We start from the raw sequence: 27,385 nt of genomic DNA, 5'->3' as shown, positions 1-27,385 counted from the left end.
TGGGAAGCTTTTTACAGACAGATGTACAGATGGAATTTTTCAGGCCTTCTGATTGGCTTCAGGTCACACGACTGATGTACGGAGGGGAAATGGACGGAAGCGACAGATCATCGCGAGTCCAGCTTGAGACCACAAAAGTACAAAAATAATTAAATAATTTGCTAATTGTTTTTTTAATGTTCGTAACTGGCTCACACTAACTGAACGTCGGCCACCCTTGACCCAGGTATTCCGAGGTCGTCGACCTCAGTCACGAGATGGTGACTTTGTTGGGGACGTGTGAAGCGCGTGCTGCTGAATCGCTACAGCTCGCTGGTTTGCGTTACGCAGCGCTCTGCTCCTCCAGCTCCAGGACCGGGAAGCACACCCTGCGCTCCAGCCACCTGGCGACGGTCAGCAGGAACCCGTCCCGGAGGTGGGGCGCCATGAGCTGGAGGCTGACGGGCAGGCCGTTCTTCGACAGCTTCACCGGCACTGTGACCGCGGGCACACCTGGAACCAAGGAGTAACTACACACTGAAGCAGCCAGCAATGCCTCTTCAGGGTTGCCGCTGGTGATGTGTCGGTCCTGGTTCTCAGCATGTCAACTAGCACCGAGAACCATAACATAACACTGTTTCGATTCCTCGAGTTTTCTGGATTTTTCCTGTCACTCTGACATTGTCACTGCTTATAACGTAAATCACTTTGAACATGTCAAACATGCTTCGTTGTAGCCTAGGTACGTAGTTTGCATGCATGATGACTCGACCACGGACATACATCCTAGGTGGAAAGAGGTTCGAGTGTTGGTGCAGTGATTGTATTAAAAGCAATGCGTACAAGAGGGCGGAAAGTTCACGTCTGTTAAACATCTCATTGAGCACCGTTACATGTGCACACATTAATTCAAGAAACACAACTTATAATAAAACTGCTAACATACAAGGTACCTACTTACTACCATCAGCTCAGAGTTATCTTCCCCTTTTCCTCTGAAAGGAAAGAACTAAGGTGAAGTGGGGAACAATTTTAAGAGACGTGCTCACGTTTTGTGGATACATAAATTTTGCTGTTAAGGATTAGTACTTGCAAGACTTTCTTACTGCTGCTAATACTAAGGCGCACCTATGGTTTTTTTTCCTTGCTGGAAAAAAACTTTTAAAAATGAAGTGTGCGTACATTATAATTCATATTATAAATGGTTTGATATGAAATGGTGATTAAATGGTTTGTTGTTAGCAGATAGTGAGTAATAGTTTACTTATTAAATATTATTATGAAAGTAAGCTTGAATTAATTTTTAAGTAAATGTTTTGTGATTACATGTCCTATTTGCCCAAAAATAATGATGACTTTTACTAAAACTGCTGAAACTAAAAGTGCATTATAATCGCAAACTTGTATCTTGTCATTGGGAACCGTTAGTTGAAAAACTACATTGCATCACTTATGCCACTTACCGTGTTTTCTCGCATGATCGTCGCAGATTTTATTATAAAATTAAGTTTGAAAAGTAGGGGTGCGACCATTGTGCGGAAATTTTTTTTTTGTTAGGTAAAGTTATTCATAAAAACAAATCCCGTTCATGGAAAGTACGTTTATTTAAAAAAAGTCGGAGTATACAAGAGCACGCCAAACAATCTATATTAATAATTCCTTTAACAAAAACCTTTCTTCAACCTTAAATAGAAAAACCAAAACTCTAACGCGAACGCGTGAACTAACGTGTCGTAGTGTACACACTTGCCACGAAAGAATGCGGGCTATCAAATGTAGTTAACTTGGCACCTGACAGAGAGCGCGCGCGTTGGATCCAATCGGCGAGATATCGATATTCGACTACGTGCGCGCACTCTATACGGGAAGCAACATAACCAAACATGAATGATGCGCTGGCTACATTTTTATAAGCGGTACACCGCGGTAACGCAGACAATCAGATAAAGGAAATACTGTTTAAAAACGTCTTTAAAACAACATTTACACGTCAGACAACTTTGTATTTCCGTTAATTAAATAAATAAGTGGTAATGACCGAAATTAAATGATAGATTATACCTACACCGTGGCGACGCAGACGATCAGATAAAGGAAAAAACTTTTAAAAACGTCTTTGTAAGAAAATTTACACGCCAAACAACGTCGTATTTTTCCGTTAATTTATTAAGTAAGTGGTAATGAACGAATAAAATTAGTTTTATACTTTAAAATACATCGTTTTATATGGAAAAGATACCTACACAAAGCGTTCAGCATCTACTAGCGGGACCAAAAACATCATGCGACGTTTACGCGAGAAGTTTTTTTATCCCAATTTTGACAGCCAAAAATATGGTTGCGACGATTACGCGCGTGCGACGATTCTGTGATAAAACACGGTAAGTGCAGGGCTTCCTGAACCTCTGCAAAGGCATGACAGATGAGAGAGGATAACTCTTGTAAAGCAGGATGAGAGAGAGCATGCAAATGTAGTTTGTCATAGGGTCCTTTCTGCTTCTCTTCACTGTGGCTACTGGTGAAGGCCTCCGCTCCCCCTTTCCCAATGACAGAAAAACACCCCCCTGACCATAATACCACTGCATTCTTTATGACTGACCGCTTTATAACTACAATTATAAAACAAAATTTTTTTATACCTGGGGCTTTGCATTGTTTCAAAAGAGGCCATTCAAATCACTCGAATGATGTGACACAAAAAAAAAATGGAATTTACTTATTCAAACAATTTTGTACTTCAATTGCAAACTACACCCCATAATCCTTTTTATAAACTCATAATCAAAACGTTTGGGGTTGCATTATATTCATAGTTATATCATTTTCACATAAATACAGTACTTAAAACCTCACATGTTGTACTGGTTAGAAAAAAAATATCACAATTGCTATACAGTAATATATTTTTTTAATTTGATGGCTTGCTTAGTACATGGATAAACATACCTTCAGTTAGTATCTTAATGTAAATCAAACAATTCTTGTACATACTTCAATAATTAGGTATAATACTTGTACTTGTTGACTCTAAACGATTTTGTTTAGATTTAAATAGCCATTAAGGGGGATGAGAAATATGTCTACCTAGGTAGCAACTTTAGTGTGGCATGAAGCGATCTCAGGTGCATGTGTACTTGCCTGCCATGTTTGCAGGCTGCGTGCAGTAGTCCTGCAAGGCACACTGCGTTCTGTTGTCATCAACAACAAACTCGCTGTACCTTGGTGCAGTCGTCAATGTCGTTGGTGTCAAAAGCACGTCGACTCCCGAGTTCCACACTTCCGAAAAGTCTCGAGCAATAAGACTGCGGATTTTTTGTGCTTGCACAAAGTACTTCTCATAGTTCCTAAATAAAAATAAAAATTTTAAAACCAAGACTTCTATAATAATTTCTGTAAACAGATGAACTACTTACTTTTAAATTAATGCATTTGTAAGAAGAACTGATGACCCCAATACCCCCTTTCCCAAAAAAATATATTGGTCATACATTACTCAATTAATTTTTACTAATTCTTAAATGGGAGAACTTTCTACCAGATCCTTTTCAAATGATGTACATATCTGATTTAGACAATTAATGCTTCTAGTCTTTACAGGCACAACATGAACATAATGAACATGAACAATTAAATTTAATGGCTGTAAGAATAAGTAGATTTAGCTCCTATGAGATATAGCTATCATGTGGAAATGAATTGAAAATCAAAAATTTAAAACAAGTCAAGAGAATAACTTTAGCTCGAACAACACAGAAATTCAGTTGATTGAATTTTTTTGATGAAATAATTGACACCAGAAATAAGTTATAGAATTCAATGAACTTATGTTCGTAAGCTGTTCAGTCTTGCCACAACAGCAAGATCCAATACCTCTGCAGCAGGAAATAGTTGCCGACAAGTATGCGGGCCCTGACAACATCATTGAACCCTGCGCTGCGAGTCGAAGCAAACAACTCCTCGGTTGTGCTGCCTTCGACCCTCAAGCCAAACTCGATGCCATCGTACCGAGCCATGTTGCTGGCTACCTCGCACTGGTTCAGCACTGAGTAGCATGCGATGGACAGCTGCGTGTGTGGCATCGAGACCTGAAAACACAAACATCCCAGGTGAAACACAGTATGTCCATAAAAAAATGTTCCAGTTATAAATTTTTAATAGAATCATTCTTAGCATCACTAAAGTAAGTTTAAATACAGCCGGTGTCTGAAGCATTGTGAAAGCAAACAAAGTGGCAATGCTACAGTTTTCATTCACCTGCACGACTTTGGCACCGGATTCTTCCAGCAGATTTGCAACAGAGTCCCAGGCCTCCAAAACATCCCCTGACAGCCCGGCACAGCGATACTCTGAGGGGATGCCCACCGTTATCCTCTCCACATCGACTTCATCTTGTGAGGGGGCCGACAAGCAGTGAGACTCAACTGTGGTTGAATCAAGGTCATCAAGGCCAGCTACAGCACCTAAAAATAGAAACATTAATTGTTAAACCCTCAAAGAATACTCTATGAATCGAAAAAAACAAATATTTGAAGTAAATGTAAACAAAATAAAATATGACAATTAACTGAAAATAATGTGACTCTTGAATAAAATGTCACCCTAAACTTGTTGATTATGAGTTTGCAATATATTATGAAGTAGCTAGATACTATGAATTCCTAGTTTACAAGAACTTTCACTCATTATAAAAAAAAACTAACATATGGATAGATCAATGACTATTTAAGAATTTTGCAGTTACAGTTGGCCTATGTTTTCGGAAAGGAACAGCCTACAGGATTAGGTGGTGAATGCTACCGTACTGCTGGTGTTGTCACATGCTGCCTCTGGGCTGTTTCATCCGGGACAACAATCACAAACAGTTGCGCAACTTTTTTTTAGAAACATTATATTACACTTAGTGAATATCTGTTGAAAATATTTGTGACAACAAATGCAAGTGAGGTATTGTTTTAAATTTACAGAAATAATCCATTCCTAATAATAATTATAAAAAAATCTAAAACAAATTTTTAATGGCGTGTGAGACCCCACCTTAAATTCAATTTAAAAAAAAAATTTACTTTCGTTAACAATTTAAAATTTTATTCTAAAAAAACAAAAACACAGCAGTATTGGCAGAAGCCTAGAGAACACACAGCACGCACCTAGCACGAAGGCAGCGTCATCCACGGTCCTGGCGAGGATGCCAGGGACGTCCATGGAGTTGACGAGCGGGATGAGGCCGTGCCTCGACACCAGGCCGTAGCTCGGCTTCAGCCCCACGAGGCCGCAGTAGGCCGCGGGGTTCCTCGTCGAGCCCCCGGTGTCCGAGCCTATCCCGCTGGAACAACGCGCGACCGCACCAGCTGAGCGCCAGGGACGCGGACCTGGTATTCTAGGATTACAACCTCCACTTACTGAAAGAGGGCGATGGAGCTGAAGTACACAGGAAGAAGACCCCGAGGAAGACCACGGAGTGCAGTAGAGAGGACAAGAATGGTGGAGTGCCAGAGGAAGATGGAAGCATTTTACTTTGCTGACCCTGCCACAGGCTGGTAGCAGTTGAAGATGACTTACTAAAGGCAGAGTGTTCCCTTATAATAAAATTTGCTTTTCCTTTATCCTGAATGTGATAGTGATAGGACTTTAAAATTTTTTTATGGTTACAATTTAAGAAAATTAAGACTATTGTCAAGAAGCACAGTTAAAATTAAAAAAAAAATTTTCAAAATTTTTTTATTGCTGCAAAAGACTTATGTATACTACATTTTCTATCTATAACATAAATTTCACACACACAATTACAGTTATTACTATAAGATCTTTTCAAATTATGATTCTAAACTAAAAAGAAAGAGTTCCTTAAGCGGGTTTTACTATATGAGTTCGCTGGTTTCGATCCACATCTGGCAATAAGCCCCAAGCACAAGGGTATCTGGGAAGACAGGCACGGTTGGAGAACTCACGCAAAGGCAGCACCGCACGCGACGGCCACCGCGCTGCCTCCGGAGCTGCCTCCACTTATGAACCAGTCGGGCGGGTCGCTGGGCGAGGGGGAGTGCTCGTGGACCCCAGCTGCCGCGGAGCCGCTCTCAGAGGTGGTCTCCCCTCGCGGACGTCTCTGCCGCAGCCGGTACTTCAGCTCCGACCGCCACACGTTCTTCGTCGGGCCAAAGATGGAGTCGACAGTGCCACTTCTATTGTGAGCATCCACAAAAACGTCTGTACTCGCATAACCTGCGCCCAATTTTTTTAAAATACTGTATTCACCCAAAATCATTTGACTCTAAATTATAAGTTTATGAAAAAGATTTCATGGAGTGGAATTCACGAAAATTATTTAAATTTATTCTGTATAGTATATACTAGAGCTTTTCTGGTGCCACTTTCTTCAGTAGAGTGATTTACACGGCCTATTTTGAAACACCAAGCCACAGTTAGAAAATAAAAACACGTGAACAAGTCTTTCAGTACTAACCAGTGATATATAACATCTAACCATGGTAACGTGTAGTAGTTTCAGAAGTTTTGGTAAAAAATTAATTGCATTATTTTCGGATAAATACGGTAAATGAATTGATTTGAGTTTGATGTCTTGACACTAAGGTTTTTAAGAGACAGAGACTGCAAGGAGTAGAGGTGGAATGCATCATGGGGTAATTAGAGTACTACTAAATGAAATATGTCAAAAATTAACACAGTGGTTTTCAAACTTTGGTGTATGGTGAGAAATTAAATTTGCATTAGTTCAATTATAGGTAAATAAGAGTACATAAATTTGTAAACAAAAAATTTTTTTTTTTGTAGAGTGTAAAGAAGACTGAAAAGAAAGGTCTAGATGTTTTCATTTTTATCAACTGTACACATAGTGCACATCAAATGTCTTGTGTGCTGAGCTCCTTAGTTTGATCGAAAAGTATTGCGTGGAAGGAATCGGCAGAGCCAAACTAAGGTCGGAGCCTATGGAACCAAACAGCGCCAATACGGCCCGGCCATGTCAACTGTTTTAAAAACATCATTCATCGTAATGCTGCTGCGTACACCAACTCTAAACATAGTAAACTATGTACAATGCACCACAATTTTTCTTACTGCTTTTTGCACATCACTATCATTTAAAAGAAATAAAACTGTTTTGATAAAATTGTATGTATTAGGTACTAGAGAAAATCAAACTTAGGTATACAACAAACAGGATTTCGTACCCCATCGCAAATTCGTCCATATTACACTTGCCAATGATGACTGCCCCAGCATCTTGCAGCTTTCTGACGACGGTAGCATCGTACTGTGGCTTGAATGACTCAAGCATTCGGGAGCAGCATGTTGTAGGAGCACCTTTCATACAGAAGTTATCTTTCACGGCCAGCGTTATGCCATCCAGCGGGCCTTTTCGAATGCCTGCACTCACAAACATTTATCAACAATAACAGTGATCTGTATTTAAAAAAAGGGTGAAAAAGCAGAAAGGAAGACTAAATGAATGTGGTTGTTTGGCAGAACTGGTTTTGAAGCAGAACAAGAAGGAATGGTGTCTGTTGAGAAGTCAGCATCACTTGCTTAAATTATGTTTATTTGTACACCAAAAAAACCTATCTTGGTTGATATGACCCAACTTGTATTTCTCTGCTGGCTATGCTAAAGTACTTACCTACTAAAAAAATTAATTTGTATGTAGTTAATGTGAACATGCTTCTCCACACAACCTTCGAAACATCCCCAACTAAAAATTTGGAACAATAATTATACTTGGATTAATTAAAGTAAGTATATGGCAAAGATAATAATACATGAGATACGTACCAAACTTTATAAAATGGAATCAAAATGTCACAGATAAAAAAAAATCAATGAAAAAGATACTATATACATAAAGGTCTTGATTCCGAGGTGCTCTATGGACCACAGCCATGCAAAATGAGCAATTTTGCCAGTTTGTCACCACCCACCACCTCCGGCTAGCTCAAGTTAAATTGTATGTCAGGCTGAAACACTACAGCATTACAACGTGAAGGCACTTACCTCTCCTGTGTCTCGCGGTAGACTCCTCCGCCTTTTGGGTCGCATGATCGTTGAGCAACGTGACAAAGGCGTTCAGAGGCTTTATGTACTTGGCTCTCGACAGGCATAAGGCACACAAGTCTGAAGATAGTAGGCTTCCAGCCTTCAGCTTTGCGCCCACCTGAAATACATGACAGTCGGGTGGTATGCATTTTCACATAATAGATAATTCAGACACAAAAAGTAATTATATTATAGTTTCTTTGTATTAAAAAAAAATATATATATTTTTACGAGTACTTTTTCCATATACTGTCTTTAGTTCAAAACCATTTTTAAATTGTGGCAAGATTAATTCTAAGTCTTCAATTCATAAATTTAACATTTATGAATTATTAATTTTATTTATCTTGTGAAAACCTTTAACTTACTATTGGGGTCATATTTAATTTTGTTTTGGCTTTGATTTGAAACTTTAATTCATATTTTCTACATTTCCAGGAATTATTTTCGGATTGTCTTCTATTTAAGGTTTTCTTTCATCAGAAGTTGTCTTTAATTTAGAACTCAAATTACAATAATGATGAACAAATTAAATTCCATGTTGTCTTAAAAGCAGATATGAACATGGAAATTTACTAAAAATTTATGAATTCGGTTGTTTTAAAATGTTCATAGATTGATTTTAATTCATGAAGTAAGTATCTGTGTAAACAATGTAACAATTGTAACAATGAAGATCTCACTATGGTATGTCAATGAAATTTTGATCACAACTCAGCAAACAAACATGCTGGTTGGTCCAATTAGTTTATATATATATCCGTATGTATATGTATCATACAATTCATAGATATACTACATTATATTCACATACATACACATTTACATATAAGCATAGCTTCTCATAACAACAAGATCATTAATCATGAATCGGAGCATGAATATTAGGGAAGAAACGACTAAGGCCTATTTTACGATCCTATCGTAACATTTGCCTGGAATGATTTCGGGAGACCATGGAAAATCAAAATCAGGGATGTATAGACCTAGATTCTGTCTAGTTCTTACCCCTGAGCAACCTCACTCCATAGCTGGCCATTGAGAAACAAATTTTAATGCTATGCCTTTTTTTTAAATTTTCATACTCAACTAAAAGAAAAGATGGTAGGTGCAGAAATATTTGCTCATAGGTTCATCTCACCTGACTGATTGATTCTGTTAACAGCATACCTCAGCAAGTTCTTCCTTTCAGCCACTGATATGAAACACTGCAAAAAAATAAAACTATGTTAAAGTGTTATAATACTAGTGATTATAAATAAATTTCCAAAGAATTGTATTCCAACACTTTTTAATCTTAATACAAGCTATATTTTCAGTTAAAAAAACTCATGTTGCTATGGGATATGAACACAGCTTCCCAAGCATTCTCTGCAATTATCAGGGTATTATTTTGTTCAATATGTGAACTTCTTCAGTAGTCAAATAATTTTCATAAACTTACAAATATTTCTCTTAGTGTGTTATTTTTTTAAAATTACATCAGCCTACTTGAAAGTAACACTTTTAGGATATTTAGAGATTTATTGATATCATGCAGCAGCATCATTTAAATGGTGACTGGTTTTAGAACAGTTGATGTGTAACTGGGCCATGCCAAAAGGGCAATCTACTGCCTCACCCACCATTTTTTTATATTGGTCCATTCCGAGAATTTAGTGAACATAGAACATCTGATCCACATCATAGAAGAAACTTTGAACAAAAAAAAAATTTAAAACCTAGTGATAGGGAATGCAAAAACTTTAGCTTAAAAGATGGTGTACTTGAAACAAGATTTTAAAGATTTTTAAACAACTACTGGCAACTACGTTTTCTTTTACATGCATACACCAAAAATGTGTAGCGTTATTAATGAATGGCATGTTATAAAACTTCATGAGATAATTGTTACTTTCTCACCAAAACATTAAAAAAAATTCCCAAAATGGAATGTCCTTCACTACCCGCAAAACAATATACACAGTAGATCATTCAAGTGGCGCTAACCTACATTCTAACCAACCAGCCACACTATTTTTGGGTTATTTTTAATTTAGCCAACAAACCATAAACAACATTTTAAGTATGAATATTGATAACATAAATGGATACAAACAAAAATAATGGTTAGGTCTACTACATTAATAAAATGTATTTAAAATACAGGCTTAATAAATATTTATTACCTTACTACAACTGTTTTCATATTTTTACAGTATTTTCTATGTAGGCTAGATAACCTAATATAATCTACGAATCAATATTTTGGCGTTTTAAATGTTGCTTACCTACCTTAAAATTAAATTTCTTACATTGCGGTTTTTCCGTAAATAAATTAATAAAATTCTGAATGTTGTTTTTTCGAACACTACTATTTACCCTAAAACGTTGTTTCAAAATTCTAACTGGTTTCTGAGAAATTACCATCAATAGATTACATTAGATAGCCTGTACAATGACGTGGACATTGCCATGTTGTGCTGCTATATTTGTTGTAAGCGTAGCCAAAACTGTTTTCTGCAAGAAATTGGCTGTGCTTTCTATAGTAACATATTTATTTTGTGCTTTAATAATTTAGCTGAGACTGTTTTCAACGCGAGATATACCTGATCCTGTTATCGCTGCCCTTCTGATTACATGATACTAGCTGCAAAACAATACTGTGGTTATCCAGAGTTTCTTAGGAATAAATACAGTGAAGCCCAAGCTATTTTCTAAAAGACAGACTCAATTAGGGTGGAAAACCAATTAGTGTGAAAAACAATCTTGGCTCTGGCCGTGACGTACTGACATTAAATATCCTTGTCTCTTTTAAAACAGCCTCAGCTATGCTATGATCGTAAGGATCTCTGGGGAACCACAGGATCAAGTAGCAGCTAGTATCAAGTAAACAGTAGGACGGCGACAACAATCAGACCAATCTCTCGTGTAAAACAGTATCGAATGTGCTAAAATAGCACAAAATAAATTTACGTTACCATAGAAAACACAGCCTTTAAGGCCAATTTCTTGTTGAAAATAGTCTCGGCTACGCTGCTAGCAAAAAATAAAGCACAACATGGTAAGGCCACACAATTGCGCAGTCTATCATAACGTATAAATGGTAATTTCTCAGAAGCCAGTATAAATTATGAAATACTCTTTCCAAGGTAAATAGAGTAAAGTTTATAGTGTTACAAAAAAACATTGAGAATTTTTATTATTTTATTCATGGAAAAGCCACTAAATTAGAGTTATCCATTTTAAATGTAGCTAACCAACTTTGAAACTACTAATTATAGGTAAACAACTTATTGCAGTATTCATTTAGATAATCAATAGTAAAATTACAAGAAAAAAGTGAGCGAGTCTTTCAGTACTTGCCAGTACTGTGTGAAATCTAACCTCTGTAACGAGCAAATTTATGTGTTCTCAAGTTGCAAACACACTTAGAACACGAAACCCTAACAAAAAATTTAACACAGAATTCTTTAAAATATGCTGAGCATGAGAAATACACCTATCCCTCACTTAGCACGACTAATTTGTTCCTAAAAATGCTCGTGTTATTCAAAATTGTGTATTCTGAAGCATTAGTTTCCACAAATAGCAAGGCTAATTTATTTAATGTGTTCCAAAATTGTGTAGGAAAATATACTTTACGTAATATAAATACGTTGAATAACACTCAACTATAAATATGTCACACCATTTATCTTTATATGCCTCCAATCGCACTTTGTATGACAAATATTACACACCGTAACGGAAGATACATGGTTATGTACTTTATCGTCAGTCGGCTGGCTGACTTGCCCGCCTGGGCGTGACATTCAACTCACGTCACGCACCTTTCCAAACCATCCTTTACTGTCAGTGAAACCGATATTACTGTCCGGATGGTTACATTTTTATTTTTAAAAAATTAAAGTGCTTATCGCGTATCACTACCTGGTTCACACCAATCCTGTCAGGCCAATGATTATTTTTTTCATTGAAACATTCATTTAACAACCCTTTTCACGTGAATCATCTGTTTGTTTCTGTCCCGATATCTAATTTCAAATATATTTCCGCTAGTACAACCAACAGCATCAAACTTATATAAACGTTTGGTAAGAGTCCTTAATTCGTACTATTGTGTGCAGTTGACTTGCTTAAAACTAAAGTGTGACCAACATAAGCGTGACCTTCATGACAATCTGCACGCCATAATACTTCTAATTTTGTCTCAAATACATGAACACGATGCATTATGAGTGATCAAGCATGTACAGTTACAGACAGATGAATGGGCAGACGTTGCGTTTGTTTGAGTGAATTCCCTGCCACTGGCTGGACTGAGTTCCGTGCCCGGATTTTGGCCAGGCGACAACGGTACAGCAAAGCGGCATACGCGCGGACGTAAAAACATTTGGTGCTTTACACTCCATAGCTGCAATTTAACTTGCCGTAGGTGATGTTTGTACAACAGCCAATAGCGAAGACAGACCGCGCGAATCTCTTCCCCCCTTGCTTGGCTACCTGTATCCCACGACACATCTGTTGTTTACAGAAGTTGAAACAGACTTCGTGGCATCGTGCTCGACTTTTTTTTTTGCCTGCCAAGCTTTTTTGTGCTAACTGAAATTTACAGATGTTCTATTCAAGACTGTGACAGTAAAATTCACTTCGCGCTAAATTAATCCATGCAATCTGAAGACGTGTTAAGTGAGGGATAGGTGTATACCCAAAATGTGTTTTCAACTACATTTCTAAACGAATATCACACGTAGTTTCCGTGCCCACTGCTAGAATTTGGTGCAGAAGTGCTAATTCCACGATTGAAAAAATAGATTTGCAGATCTAAATTTTAAACTATTTAATGAAAGGGGTCCAATAAAGCCAAAAAAGACTTAAATAAGTGCTAAACCCTGGCTTTGGAACTGATTTTATGACAAGAAATTTTAATACAAAACTCGCCATCTTGTTGAAATTTATTAAACAGTTAATACTATAAAGTTTTCCTTTGTTTTTGTGAACTTTGGTTTGCACCATCCACCACAGATAGCAGCACCATGGTTGTTACATAATTCCATTCCTTGACTTCCATCACATTCTTGAAATTACTCCCACCATATGCCGTATAGTGAGAGCTAAGATGGTTCACTTCAATACACAACACAAATATTTTTATAATTTTTTTTATAAGTGGGTCATTCCATGTCAGTTCATCCAAAAATTTGGTGAAATGAAACCCATCACCTCAGAATTCACAAAAAAATTTTCTGTGTAAAGTTTTTGTACTTGTAAGAAATGAAACAAAATCTTAAATAAATATCAGAAATGGTTTAAAAGTTATGGCCTGTCAAAGTAAGGCATGAATATCATGTGTTCTACTTTGACACTCCAGATATACAAATGTACAAGAATGTTAAAATATCAATATAACTGTTATAAAACATGCTAGAAGCATAAATATTTTTTTGTTTTTTAGCTCAAGAAACATATATTAACATAAATGATAAAAAAATAAAATGAGGTTAACCAAAAATTTAAAATATTGGATATAAACCAATAAAATGTCATTTTTCTTTTATGAAAATAACACATTTGAAATTACTGCATATAAGAAGAAGCAGATGTGAAAACCAATCCAAAACTTGTTTACAGGATGTCAAGATAGTACTCTTTGAATATACAAAGTATAGTTTTGGCTTTCTTGTTTCTTCCATAACTATGATGCACTATTAGTCCAGTAGCATAAATAAAAAATATGCAATTAACATTACCATTACCTTTACTTTAGAATAATCTATCATTAAGCTCTTATTATAAACACACATTTAGTGTTCATAATTAGCATCTTTGAATGAAAGGCATTTAGCTTCACAGATGTCCATGTCACTTCCAGAAAAAATGTAATTTCTGGCAGAACTTGTAGTTGTCGGAGCATCTAATACATGTAATACATGTGGAAGTGGAACATTGCACTCATCGATGCGCGAGGGCCAGAAAAATGAACTTGATGGACCATTTGGATGCATGAATTGCACTAAAACATCACCTTCTTCTTCACTAATACTTTGTACAATACCAACATACCACTTTTTATCATAGATGCAAGCGACATAACAATGTATTCGTAGTTGTTGCTGAATTTGCAATTGCTGTCCAAAGTCAAATATCAGAGAAAAGTGGTCTTCTAGACTTGTTCTTTTAGCACCAATTTTATTCTGAGATAAAGGAATAAAGTTATGAAAATTCCTTGTACCAGGTATAGTTTTTCCTGTTGAAAAACGCTGCTCACACTTTGGGCGTAAATTTGCAATTATAAGTTCTGGAATAAAATGAAAGTTAACATTAGCAATATATTTGCAGCAGAACTCATAAACACCACTTGAAACACTTATAGTTTGTGAAGCAGAACTTTTGTAGTAAATGACAACAGGGTGAAGTGTACAAGCACCATGAGTCCAATGATAACCTTGTACCTCGTCTTGAATTACGTAAGAATAATTTTCACTGAAGTCCATTAGAACTATTGCTGTTTCAGACTGTAATGTTGATTTAAGTTTTGACAAATATTTAGACTGTGCTTTTGTCACATATTTTATCCACTATGAGCTCAGTAAATTCGCCCGCACTACAAGACATTTTTTCAGCTCTGTGCGTTCTACTGATATCCACTGATAAAACTCGATCTCATCATCAGGATCATATTCTTCAAATTTTTCTTCCAAGATAACTTTCAAAATACTTGCATCTGGACAGCTTTCACAATGTCTTAACATACACTTTCCATTTTCTGTACTACATACCACCATATTGATAAGGTCATGATATGACTCTTCCATTTGTATAGCGCTGATTAGCAGTTGGACATTCTGATGTATAGTACAAACACATACTGAATGTGTTCCAGAAGAACCTGCCAAAACACAATATTTGGGCCTTAAAGAACAAAACTTGGAAAACCCAACCTTAATGCATGGATATTTGTGTTTGAATTGCTGATATAATTCTTTCAAATTGCATAGTACAAGTCTTTTTTGTACATGCTCATTTTTTCTCACACTCACTTTGTCTTTCATGCCTGGCAATAACCTGGAATATTCATCATCCTCATAAAATTCAGTAACTAGTTTAACTGTATCAGGGGAGAGTGTTTTTCCATTCCTTGGATCCGGCTGTGCAAATATCCCTCTTTCTTCTCGAAGCTTTCTTGACTGTCGCACTACATATTCAGATACCTTAAATTCTTGGGATACTTTTTTTCTAGACCATGAAGATGGAATAAGTGTAAGCATTTGTATTTTCTTGTTTCTGTTTACTTGTGGTACTTTTTGCTTAATCAAGGTAATTAATTCATCATACTCTACAGCTTTTTGTTTCCATTCCATAGTTGATTGCACATCATCACTATCATTTGAGGAGTCTTGTGATGAAATAGCTAGTACTTTCGATATTTTGCATTTGAGAGCTGAATTAGCAGCTTTGAGTTTTCTTTTGGCATATACTGGCTTCCGATGAGATGACAAACTGTGAACTTTTATAGGAGACAAACCTAACTCACTTAAGCTTTTATTTACTTCTTTGCTGGACTTTTCAATATCTACACAATTCCTCACTGATGCAATACCTTCTGACTCGTCAGTTGAATTGTCAGCAATATCCATGGCTGTTTTTCTGCACTGAGGGCATAACTTTTGACCTGGACACACATTAACATTTTTCATTTTTAACTGGTGAGCAAGGTTATAAGTGACTTTACGCAAAGATTTTTTCACACAAATGTTATGATTTTGAAATGGGTTGCAACATGATACTTGAAAACCTTCATACTTATTCAAGTAATAATATTTGTGATGAAAACAAAGACTTTGTAGATTTTGCAAAGACACATCTGCTCTCCAACATACCAGTTCCTTGTCATTTTCTGATAGCTCTTCTAAGTTTGAAAATCCCTGTTGTTTGACATAACTTGTTTTATGACATTCCAAATCATGTAATTGGCCTACACTACACTTTTCAATATTTCCATCCATTTCAATGCATGTTACTTAAACAGTAACAAATTGCATGCCAATAATGACTAGCACAAAAATAGACCTACATACAGGTATACCAACTGACTCACGCTTTTATTTACTGCAATTTTCACCTAGTCAAATTATCTTATGTCACTGCTTTTAAGAATTTTTAAATATCCTTAAAAAACTAATAAAAAATACAGAAAACCAAACATTTTATTTCAAAGATTAAACAATATACTAAGTATGCTGCATTGGTTTCCGTCCAAAAAAAATTGTAAACATTTCCTCTGTTTAGGATACAAAATTTTTTTTGGCTAAAATCATGCTAAAAATTGAAATTATGTGTACAGTATTGAGAAAAAAAAATTATTTGTATGAAAACATAGAAAAAACATCTGTTATTACCTTATACATTATCACAAAATAGTTTTGCCAGTGTGCAGAGTTGCAGTGTTTGTCAATTTTAGGTTATCGTTATGTTAACATTGGCAAAGCCCACCTACTACAAATTATAACAATATAAAACTTAATTTTATTTTTTTTACTAATCAAGGAATGATTCACCACAATCCCGACCTGACACTATTCTGAATATGCTGTGTTAAAAAAAATTTCCAAGCCATTTGTGCATATACACTTGTAATGAAAATTTTACACCTTGATTAGTAGCCTATAGTTATCTTAGCAGTCAAAAAGCCATTGTTCACCTTTCATAACTTTGTAGGATACACTTAGTGGTATCTTTTAAACTAAAAACATATTTGATAATATCACTGCCTTTGGGTGTTACTGCTTATTTATGCGATTAACGTAAAATTTCATTCAATGAAATATTAATATTTTTTTTTCTACTGAGGTAGTTAAATATTGAGCTAATATTTTTTTTATATAATGAACATAGCATTATACCTTAGAGAAAAAAAATTGATGTTGATGGGGCCATTAGTTAAACAGTTGTGAATTTTTTGCTTACAATCTGTTGTCATCAGCATCATCCTCTTTGTGACAAATATGGGAACTTTAACAATCTTTAACAATTTTTTTCTCTAAATCTACTTGGCCTAGGGAGAAAATATTTGGCATAAATTAATAACTTAGATTTAGTAGCAAGTACAAAAAATTTCATTAAAATCTGAGATGGTAGGTATCAAGACATAAATGCAATAGGATTTGCAAAACCAGGAGCTCCACCACAAGAAGTTCTTCGGTGTTTAAAAGAAGACCCCAAATGCCTACAAACATATAACAGTGTGGTGATTATAGGAGGTTCTAACGATGTGGCAAGGGATCAAGGAGACCGAGCGGTGCATCTACTTGAAGAAAGCCTGGAATCGCTAAAGGAGAAAACAGTAGTGGTCGTAAGTTTACCTCACAGGCACGATTTGGTCCCAAACTCTTGTGTTAACCAAGCAATCAAAACAACTAATAGTAAAATCAAGGGTGTTTGCATGCTTTACACAAATGTAAATTTTATTGATGTAACTGATGTTAGTCGAGACATGCACACTACTCATGGACAACATCTCAATAGAACTGGGAAATCTTATGTAGCATCCAAAATTTGCAGTATTTTTAAAATGGTTAAACAACATCAGCATGATAAACCCACTTTCTTAGAACACTGGTTAGCAAGTGGAAAAAACCTTGTTAAAAATAAAACAGTCAATCATAGTCCCCAACTACAACCCAACAATAAAAAATCTACTTTTCTTGATAAATGGCTACTTGGAAATAAAAATAAAAACATGAAGCCACCTTTTTTAGATTAAATCTTTTAAAGGAAAATAAATGCACACCCCTTGCATTTAAAGTTAAAGTTAACCAACCTCAAAATCACACCATACGAAACTCTAAACTCTCAAATGCTTCCACGCCAAGTTTATCTGAAAAATTTACTATCATGCACCAAAACATGCGCAGTTTGAGAAATAAAAAAATTGAACTTGAAAATATTCTATACTTGCTGCAACCTGACATTCTATGTTTATCAGAGCATTGGTTAAAACAGGAAGAGATTTCCTGTTGTCATTTCGATAAATATGTACTTGCAACAAGCTATTGTAGAGATAAAGTTAGTGGGGGTGGAGTCTGCATCTATGTAAAAAACAACACAGCCTTCAAAGTCTTAAAACTGGAAAACTGGTGCCAGGATAAGGTTATCGAGGCAGGTTGTGTAATACTACCTCATCTAAAATCTTGTATTATTGTAGTTTATAGATCACCTATTACCTCTAACTTAAAAAATTTTTTCACAAGTATTGAAAAAATCTTAGTTATGACAAGGAAACAGAGCAGATATCAAATAATCTGTGGAGACTTTAATATTAATATGAGTGAAAGTAATAATAAAACAGACACTTTCAAGAACCTCCTCCTACAATTTAACTTAAAATGCTCAATTTCTGAACCCACTAGAATAACCTACTCAAATAGAAGCACCCTAGATAACATCATAACAAACATAAATCACATACACTACACATCTCTAAACTATGTAACAGCCCTGTCTGATCATGATGCCCAAATCATTGCACTAGAAAAATCTATTTTAGATAGTAATATCAAAATTAAAAAGTTGTTTACAACTTACAATATAAGAAAATTTAATGATGATAAAATTACTCTTTTCAATAACCTGCTACAGAAGGAGAACTGGCACGAGGTATACTCTCAGAATGACTCTAATATGGCGTGGAATGTGTTTTCCAACACATTCTCACGGATATTTGAACGAGCCTTCCCAAAAGTAACAGTAAAGGATAAAAACAACACTTCCAACAAATGGATGACTAGAGGACTTCACATTTCATACAATAGACTTAGATCACTCTACCAAGAAAAAAGGAGAAATATAAGTGAAAGTCAAAAAATATATATTAAAAATTATGAAAAGATATATAAAGAGTTAATTAATACAGCTAAAAAGCTATATAATAATAATATAATAGATAAAGCACCTAATAAGTGTAAACAAATGTGGAATTTAATAAAACAAGAAACTAAACAAGGTCACTGCCATGTAAATCTATCTCTAAAAATAAAGGACTGCCTAGTTGAAAATCCAATTATAATTGTCAATGAGTTTAATAAATTTTTTACAACAGTACCTCATGAACTAGTAAGGCAAGCTGACCCACAAATAGCTGATATTACCATCCCTCAAAAAGACAAAGGTTCAATAAACATAAACCAAGAATCTATAATTTTCAATCCAATTACTGAAAATGATATACTTAAAATAGTAAACATTCTAAAAGCAAAGAATTCAGCTGGCTTAGATGAAATACCTATGACCATAATAAAAAAATGCTGTCATGCCATTAAGTATCCACTAACATATATTTTTAATCATTGTTTACTAAACGGAGTGTTTCCTGATAGGCTAAAGTGGGCTAAAATAATCCCGATCCACAAAAAGGGAGAAGCTACTAGTATGACCAATTATAGGCCTATTGCAGTACTTTCTTCTTTCTCAAAAATTCTTGAAAAAATCATTGCCCACCAGTTAATAGCATTTTTAGAAAAATATAAAATAATATCACCAAATCAGTTTGGCTTTTTAAAAGGGAAATCAACAGAACAAGCAATATATCACTTTATAAACAAAGTAGTTGACTCTTTCGATAAACAAAACCATGTCTTAGGTATTTTTGCTGATCTCTCTAAGGCTTTTGATTGTGTAGATCATAAGTTGTTAATTACAAAATTAGAATCATATGGGGTAAGAGGAGTACCACTTAAAATATTTCAATCATATTTACATAACCGTTATCAAGTTACAGCAATTACTCATAGAAATAACAATGGAAGATTAATAGAATACATTTCGCAAAAAAATCCAGTAACCATTGGTGTACCTCAAGGCTCGATATTGGGGCCAATATTATTTATATTATTTATCAATGACCTTCCACAAACAGTAAGATTAATTAAAGGTGAAACAACTATGTTTGCTGATGATACAAGTGTAATAATATCAGGAACTGAAAAAACAGATTTTATAAACATAACAAATACAGTGATAAGTGAACTCAATAAATGGTTCCAAAAAAATAAACTTGTCCTCAACATTTCTAAATCCACTATAATGAAATTTTCACGGTCAAAACATTTAATTCTGGAAGACGAAATTAAGCCTATTGGAAACAGAAAATTGGAAATTAAAAATGAAATAAAATTTCTTGGTTTAGTAATTGATAAAAATCTATCCTGGAATGTGCACATAAACACTATTTCTAAAAAATTAAGCACTATGTGTTATGCTATGCAAACCATTAAAAATATTTGTTCGACTCAAGCTGTCCGAGCTCTATATTTCTCAAACGTTCAATCTATCCTTGAGTATGGTATTATTTTTTGGGGAAACTCAAGTAAAGCAATTAAATTATTTCGCCTTCAAAAAAAAATACTAAGAATAATAAAAGGTAAAAATAAAAAGTACCATTGCAAACCTCTCTTCAAGGAGCTAAACTTTCTTACACTCCCCTCCTTGTACATATATCATACCATATTGTTTGTAACTCAACATATAAATTTTAAACAAAATAGTGATATACATGAATATAATACCAGGGGTCAAAATAAGTTACAGATAGTAGGGCATAGAACCAATATATTTGCACAAGGCCCGTACTATTGTGGCATAAAATTAATTAACAAACTTCCAAGACAGATGATAAAAACTAGAAATGATAAGAAATTTAAAAAGGAATTAAAAGAGTTTTTAACTAAAGAAGCATTCTACTCTGTTAAAGAGTTTTTAGATGGGTGATTCATATTTTTTGAAAAGTGATTATATTAAATGCTCTGCAAATATAGTTATTGTATCTGTTTTGTATATTAAATGCTCTGTAAACATTGACTATTTATGACTTGTATCTGTCTTGTCTTGTATCTATCTACATATGTATATAAGTCCCACTTTTGTTTTTATTTTTTAATATATGTTATATAATTTAATGTATCAAAACTGTATATTAATTGCTACTGTATATGATTTGCTGGTAGCACCATGACAAAATATCCGCTGTACTGAATTTGAGTTCTGTATGTGAGTGTCCTATGTGTTTTGTATTGACAACTCCCCTTCAGGCTGCCTGGAGAAATGGAGGCTTATAAATAAATAAATAAATAAATAAATGACCTGGATGAACTGACATGGAATGACCCAAGTGTAACACATTTCCCAAAGTTCATAAAACCAAAAGAAAACTTTATAGTAGGCTATTACTATTTAATGAATTTTAACAAGATAGGCAGTGTTGTAATAAAACTCCTTTTTGAAAATCTTGTCCAAAGCCAAGGTTCTGTATTTTGTCTCAATTTTTGCCATTATCGGAGAATTTCGTTATATAGTTTAATATTCAGGTCTGCACAGGGGCGCAACAACTAAATTTCTAAAAGGAAGGGGGGGGGGGGGGGGGGCAATATACCTTATTATAAAGAATCATCGTTCCCCCTTATTGAAGTGGGGGGTCTGGGGGTCCTCCCCAGGGAAAATTTGTATTTCAAGGTGGAAAATGGTGCTATTTAAGCAGTTTTATTATCTAAAAATTGATTACACAGCACCTTCTTTGCCCCCGTTTGCCCCCACCTCAAGGTTTCAGAAGGGAGGGGGGGCAAAATACCCTTGCCCCCCCCCCCCCCCCCTGTTGTTGCGCACCTGGGTCTTCAAATTTCTTGCGGCAGTTGCAGAAACTACATGTGACTCACGTCTGCACACCAAAGTTTGCAAACACAAAGGGAAATGTTATATTAATAGCTTATTAAAGAATTTTAACAAGATGGCCTGTATTTTAATAAAATTCCTTTTCAAGTATCAAGTCCAAAGCCAATGTTTAGTATTATATCGTCTTTTTCACTTTTACCAGAGCCCCGTTATGATATAGTTTAACATTTTGGTCTGCTAATCAAATGATTCAATAGTCACTGAGCAGAAGTTAGCTCTATCCGCCGGCTCTACCTATGTATCAGCTCTATCGGTACCAACAGCCAAAGTGGCAGAAAAAAATGTTTGTGATATACTCCGTGAATACAACACATTGGAGGACTTCAGGGCTCCTGGGACAAGCTGTAGGATGGTTTACACTCTAAATTTAATTTTTATTGATAGTAAACTCATGTATGTAGGTCACCTTGTAACTGCTCTATTATTATGACAGCTCATTCTGTTGTAAAAATATTAAAACTTGGTTGGAAATTGCCGTATTTGCGTGGGATGACTTAGGCTGTTGTCACAAACTCTCTGTCCCGGGCGGCCGGATAGAGCTAATTTCTGCTCAGTCAATAGTCAACGTAGCTGTTCCGGCAGCGAATTCTAGTGGTATGTGCGGAACTACGTGTTATTTGCGTCCAGAAATGTAGTTGAAAACAAAGTTTGTGCTCAGCATTATTTTTAAGTATTCTACGTTAAACCTCGTGTTCAAGTTTAGTATTGTAAGTGTATTTGCCGCATGAGAACACATGAATTTGCTCGTTACCGAGGTTAGATGTAACACATTATGGGCAAGTACTGAAAGACTTGTTCATATAGTTTTTTTTCCCCCAAAATTGAAACGATAACAATTACCCTTCAATAACTATTTAATTGGTTAATTACAATTCGTCGCGGCTTTTTAGCCACACGCGCATAAACTACGTTTTTAAAACATTTTAAACTGACAGCTACCTTGAATTTTAGGTTATTTATTTTCTATGTACACAGCAAGTGTATCTAAACTTTAGTAAACATTTCAAAAATGCATCATTACAAATTGATACGCACAACACAACACAAAACACATGGGACTCTCATTAGCTCATTGTTTATCTTCAGCGGCGTGTTTACATGGTATTTAGATTATATCAGTGTTGCCAACTGATATTGTAAAATTTTCTAGTCATAAATGAATTTTCCTTGTTCTAGAAAATATTTCTAGCCAAAAGAAAATGTTACACATCAACAGTGGCGTTTTCGTTTATAGTAAGTGAAAGCTGTGATATGAGAGAAGTGTAAACGTAAAGCCCCTATGCCATGATGGAAGTTTCCTTGGAAGCTTTTCTATGGCAGCTGGAGTTGCGCGGAAGCCCCATGATACACTTTTGATGTCACCAAGATGGCGTCACTTTCGTCATTATCACCCCTTCATTTTTTAAGAGACAAGCTCGGCAATATGGGTTTTTGGGCGGGGAATTATAAACATTCTATTTTTACGCATTTCACACCTTTTGGTATTGCAAAATAGAGTATAATCCCCCCCTCCCCCGTGTTAGTCTATTTTGTGATACTAATATTTCAGTATCAAAACAATTAGTGTCTGTAGACGTTACAACTTGAAATTTAACAGTGTGCCCTATTTATCAGAAAACTTCATGATACTGAAAAATAAAAGTTGTGGGGAAAATGGTGACCTATGAGTAATAAAATACCGGTATCACAAAATAGACCACACCTGGTGGGACTGTAACCTACTTCACAATACGGTAGGTAGGTACTTATTAAATCTCACAAAGTCTCACTTTCAAAAACTTACCAACAGGTATCAGAGAATAGACTAGACCGGGTGAGACTGTAGTCTCCTTCACAATACGGATAAAATCTTGCGTCGAAAAGTCTCACATTCAAAAAATTAAATACTGGTAAACATCGCAAAATAGACTATTTCAACACAGTATGTTAAATAGTGTTTTGTGATTTAAGCATTTGTGGTTTCTGCATAGTCAAAATCCTTTTTCACACAAAATATTGCATTTAACTAGTGATAGGTTATATATTGACATTTATTCATAATAAAGTAAACATTTTATGATATATAAATACACTTCCAGTTACTCCAGATATAAATCCATTTCGGCACAATTATAATTGAATGTGAAAATAAAGTTATCTTCCCCACTCCCCACCATACTATCTTATGTACCTGCTATATACATAACAAATGTCTGGGTAATATCCTTTAAAATGCACACCAATACAACTTACACCAGGAATAAGTATTTAGATTATTTCTCAAAAGCAGCTATTCTACATACTAACCCAATTAGACCTATTTTCTTCCCCAATATTTGCCATTTTGTTATATAATTTAGTGATTATAAAAATCAATTACTTAACAAATTCTTACAGAATTAACAATGTTCACTAATTTCATAGGTTTCAATCGTTTATTTACAGTACTCAATATCACATAGGTAGCTGTCTTGCCTATAAATTTTCCCCATTTCATTCGCCATTAACCATACCTTTAAAATAAAAAAACACCTGCATTAGATTTTTAAATTATGAATTATACTTTTCCATTCACATCTTGCTGAAATAGCAAGGATTCTTAGTCGTTTCTCAATATCAGATTTTCCTAAATCTTTAACACATTATCACTGCCGATATTGAATCCAGTCTGCACTAGTCGTAATCACTGTAACCTTTCCAATTTAGAATATATTATTTACTGATTGTACTTAAATCACAAACAATAAATTTTTTTTTAAGTTATCTCACCTTCATAAATGTTCAGAGGCTATTTACTTTTTTTCTAAACTTTTATTTAACATAAGTACCTATTCTATCACACAACTTCACTTTTTTCTCACACCCTCTTCCAACAAATTATCAAGCAATTTATATCACATATCTACCACTGCAAAACCACCCCAAAAACACTAACTAGTTTATGTGACTAGGTTTACTATCCTGGAATGAAGTTAGGTTTAATGAGGGGAAAAAGGGTATTTTAGCATCAGCTGGTGTAATAGACGGAATAATGACTGTGCAGTGACTCAAAGTTAGTAGAGCAGGATAATTCTTACGGCGAAAAAGGTTTCACCTAAGAAGCTGCAAGGATACATTGTACACTTGTTGCGCAATGAACCTAACCCTGGCTCCAGGCCTATAACTCACTCGGAAATTTGACACACAATTGAGAAAACACGTGCTCTCAAGCCTTGCCTTGCTACTGCCAGTTCTCTTGAACACTGCCAAACGTTTATGTAACTAACAACAGTTAAACACACACCTGAAAGCTGTACTTAACCTAACTTACACTACACACATTCATGTTGAGTGGTGACTTTCCATAGCAGTCTCAAATGTAACCAAATATGAAACAAATGAACATTACCCACGTTTATCTATTATCTGCACACTATCAATATTTATCCAGAACTTTTTAAGGTTATCAAGGAGACATACAGACCCTGTTAATAGCTGGTGTGAACCCTGCATGAGTTTTTATGGAAAAGGATAGTTATACTCTTATACTGTTGGGAATAGGGGTGGGGGGGGGGGGGGGAAGCTTGCCATATTAGACTTCATAGCTGGTTTGTGCAGATCTTTCATTCTGACCATATTACTTTTTAAACTGACATGTGACAAATGGGATTTTCAGCTCCACATTACTCCACCAGAGTAAATAGTGTTTGGGTCATTTAAAATTTGATATTTAATGTTTACTTTTTCCTACAAGGCACATAAAGATAAAAAAAAAATTCTTTTTGCAAATAAAAAAAAACATAACCCTGGTAACTTACGCTTTTCCATTACTGTTGAGAAAACAAATATGAAATAGCTCAATGAACTTTGTTTTGGTAAAAAAAAAATCTGCACAAGTAGTTACGAAGGCTATAAATTTTGGAAAATATTTTTATCTGATTTTGTTTATTAAAAATGTATGACTTAGTAAGGAATATATCTTGAAAATGTAGTTTGGTCAGGAATACTACTATTCCAAACGACTGCGCATAACTAAAAAAGTGTGTGGCGGAAATGTGGGTGGGAAACAAGGAAGAGCATCTGAATAACTCATTTAGAATGGAAATTGGTAAACCAAATGTTTTATTTGCATGTTTGTACAAAGAATTAGGCTTGATACCACTTGGCTGCCAAAACTATGCCCCCAAACTTTGAACCCAGACAAAATTAGGGGTCAAACCAACATGTATCTGCTCTCACCACAAGATTCACATCACCTAAATGAGTACATTCACCAAGGAACCACGAAGAGGAGGAAAAAAAAAATCATTACCTGCAGTATAGCTAGCCAGGATTACACTTTACATTCAAATGGCAGTATCAAAGTACTAACTGTAAATAACAAACATGTTTGGCTTAAAAACAGTGACACAAATGAAGATTGCAAAACCAAGTTTAAACTGCTGGGATTGGAGGACAGCATACTCTCTTCTTTGATGAACAAGAACATAGGAACTGATAAAAAACATTTACTATGTTGACCTGTATAATATACAAAGTATGCACAGTGTGTATTTACAATATACTATTCATATATAACACAAACCTTAAAGAACGAGAGGATTCACTAACAGATATTAAGGTCGTTAATAATATATTTAAATTAAATTTTTTTTTTATCTTGATCTATAGTTTACTTTTCACCAGCTCGGTTTTCTTAATCAATCAGGCCAAAAAATTTAAACCTATTATTTTTTTTATGTTTATACTCAAATGCTAGGAAAAAGTACAGATTGTTTCATTGAAGGAAAAAGTTATCTCAGTGATTTATTTATGAGCACAAATTTTTTGACGTGTGTTAGCAACTATGATAAGGAATTAAACTGTGTTTTGTGCCAAAAATTATTGTCGTTACGCCAGTTTAATTGACGGTAGGGGGTGTGTCCAATATTAACAATGTATATGTTTAAATTAGCGATACCAACAATGTGAAAATGAAAACTTTTCTCTAACCAATATAATTTTATATTGCTACATTAAAAAATTAAATTCCATATAATTTCCTCATAAAAAAGAAATAAATTTAGCACTACACCAAAATAAATTGAACTTTGGCTTTATATAATATTGTGTGACACACCTATCCCTAAGTAATTTCACACACACACTCCCAAAAAGCTTTCTGGTATTATTTTATACGGTATTTGGTAAAACCAAAAGGATTTAAGATTTTTTTTTGATAATGATATGTCATAGTCAACAACACATTAATATGTTTGGATAAAAAATCCACATTAAACTACCAACTCAATAATATTATCATGAGTTTTCCATTTCTTTATCACCGTTGGAGAACTATCCGTATAGATGCAGATTTGCTAACAAGCTAATATTCACATACACTGTACATTACTAGGAGCATGCTAATTAGCACCCTTGCTGAAGAAATCCACATTAGCATACATAGCATATCTCAATAAAAATTAAATTTCAGCATTTGATAATATCACAACCACATATTTCACCTTAGAGTGAACAAAAAACAGCAAATGGTAAACAAGTAACATCAACTAAGATTCATTTAGTAACAGCTCTCCAAATTTTCACCAGAAACACTATTATTTTTCTGTCATAAATCTGTTATTCATAACTAGGGTTACCAGATGATTAACATAAAAAAGAGGACATGTACTACTTAAAGACAACAAAAAAGAGGGCC

The 27,385-nt window shown here is 34.9% G+C and overlaps 2 protein-coding genes across 4 annotated transcripts in view; one reads left to right on the top strand and one right to left on the bottom strand.

Annotated features, from left to right (window-relative positions):
* Window positions 1–154: 154 nt before the first annotated feature.
* Window positions 155–27,378, bottom strand: LOC134533958 (glutamyl-tRNA(Gln) amidotransferase subunit A, mitochondrial). Of its 3 annotated transcripts, none has more exons than XM_063371798.1 (10): window positions 22,669–27,378; window positions 9,167–9,233; window positions 7,984–8,143; window positions 7,167–7,362; window positions 5,928–6,158; window positions 5,127–5,302; window positions 4,234–4,439; window positions 3,850–4,064; window positions 3,118–3,323; window positions 155–492 (listed from the first exon to the last, which is right to left on the bottom strand). In XM_063371798.1, the coding sequence occupies exons 2-10, from the start codon at window positions 9,191–9,193 to the stop codon at window positions 323–325; spliced, it is 1,587 nt and encodes a 528-aa protein (XP_063227868.1). In that variant the 5' UTR covers window positions 9,194–9,233; window positions 22,669–27,378; the 3' UTR covers window positions 155–322. The 3 variants fall into 3 exon arrangements, with proteins under 3 accessions (XP_063227868.1, XP_063227869.1, XP_063227870.1); XM_063371799.1 differs by having other exon boundaries at window positions 22,765–27,378; XM_063371800.1 differs by lacking the exon at window positions 22,669–27,378 and adding an exon at window positions 15,888–15,969.
* The window catches only part of LOC134534546 (synaptotagmin-6-like), a 16,233-nt gene continuing 14,633 nt past the window's right edge, over window positions 25,786–27,385 (top strand). The window contains exon 1 of the mRNA XM_063373028.1: window positions 25,786–25,795. Within this exon, the coding sequence (XP_063229098.1) occupies window positions 25,786–25,795 (10 nt within the window). The remainder of the gene's footprint in view (window positions 25,796–27,385) is intronic.

Source organism: Bacillus rossius, chromosome 7 (assembly GCF_032445375.1).
Source record: "Bacillus rossius redtenbacheri isolate Brsri chromosome 7, Brsri_v3, whole genome shotgun sequence".
Lineage (NCBI taxonomy): Eukaryota > Metazoa > Arthropoda > Insecta > Phasmatodea > Bacillidae > Bacillus > Bacillus rossius.
This window is presented reverse-complemented; position numbering and strand designations above follow the sequence as displayed.

Coding starts and splice junctions, on each gene's coding strand:
- LOC134533958 (XM_063371798.1), bottom strand. CDS start 9,193: ATGCTGTTAACAGAATCAATCAGTCAG. Junction 7,363..7,983: donor TACCGCGAGACACAGGAGAG/GTAAGTGCCTTC, acceptor TTGTGAGTGCAG/GCATTCGAAAAGGCCCGCTG. Junction 4,440..5,126: donor TGACGCTGCCTTCGTGCTAG/GTGCGTGCTGTG, acceptor TTCTATTTTTAG/GTGCTGTAGCTGGCCTTGAT.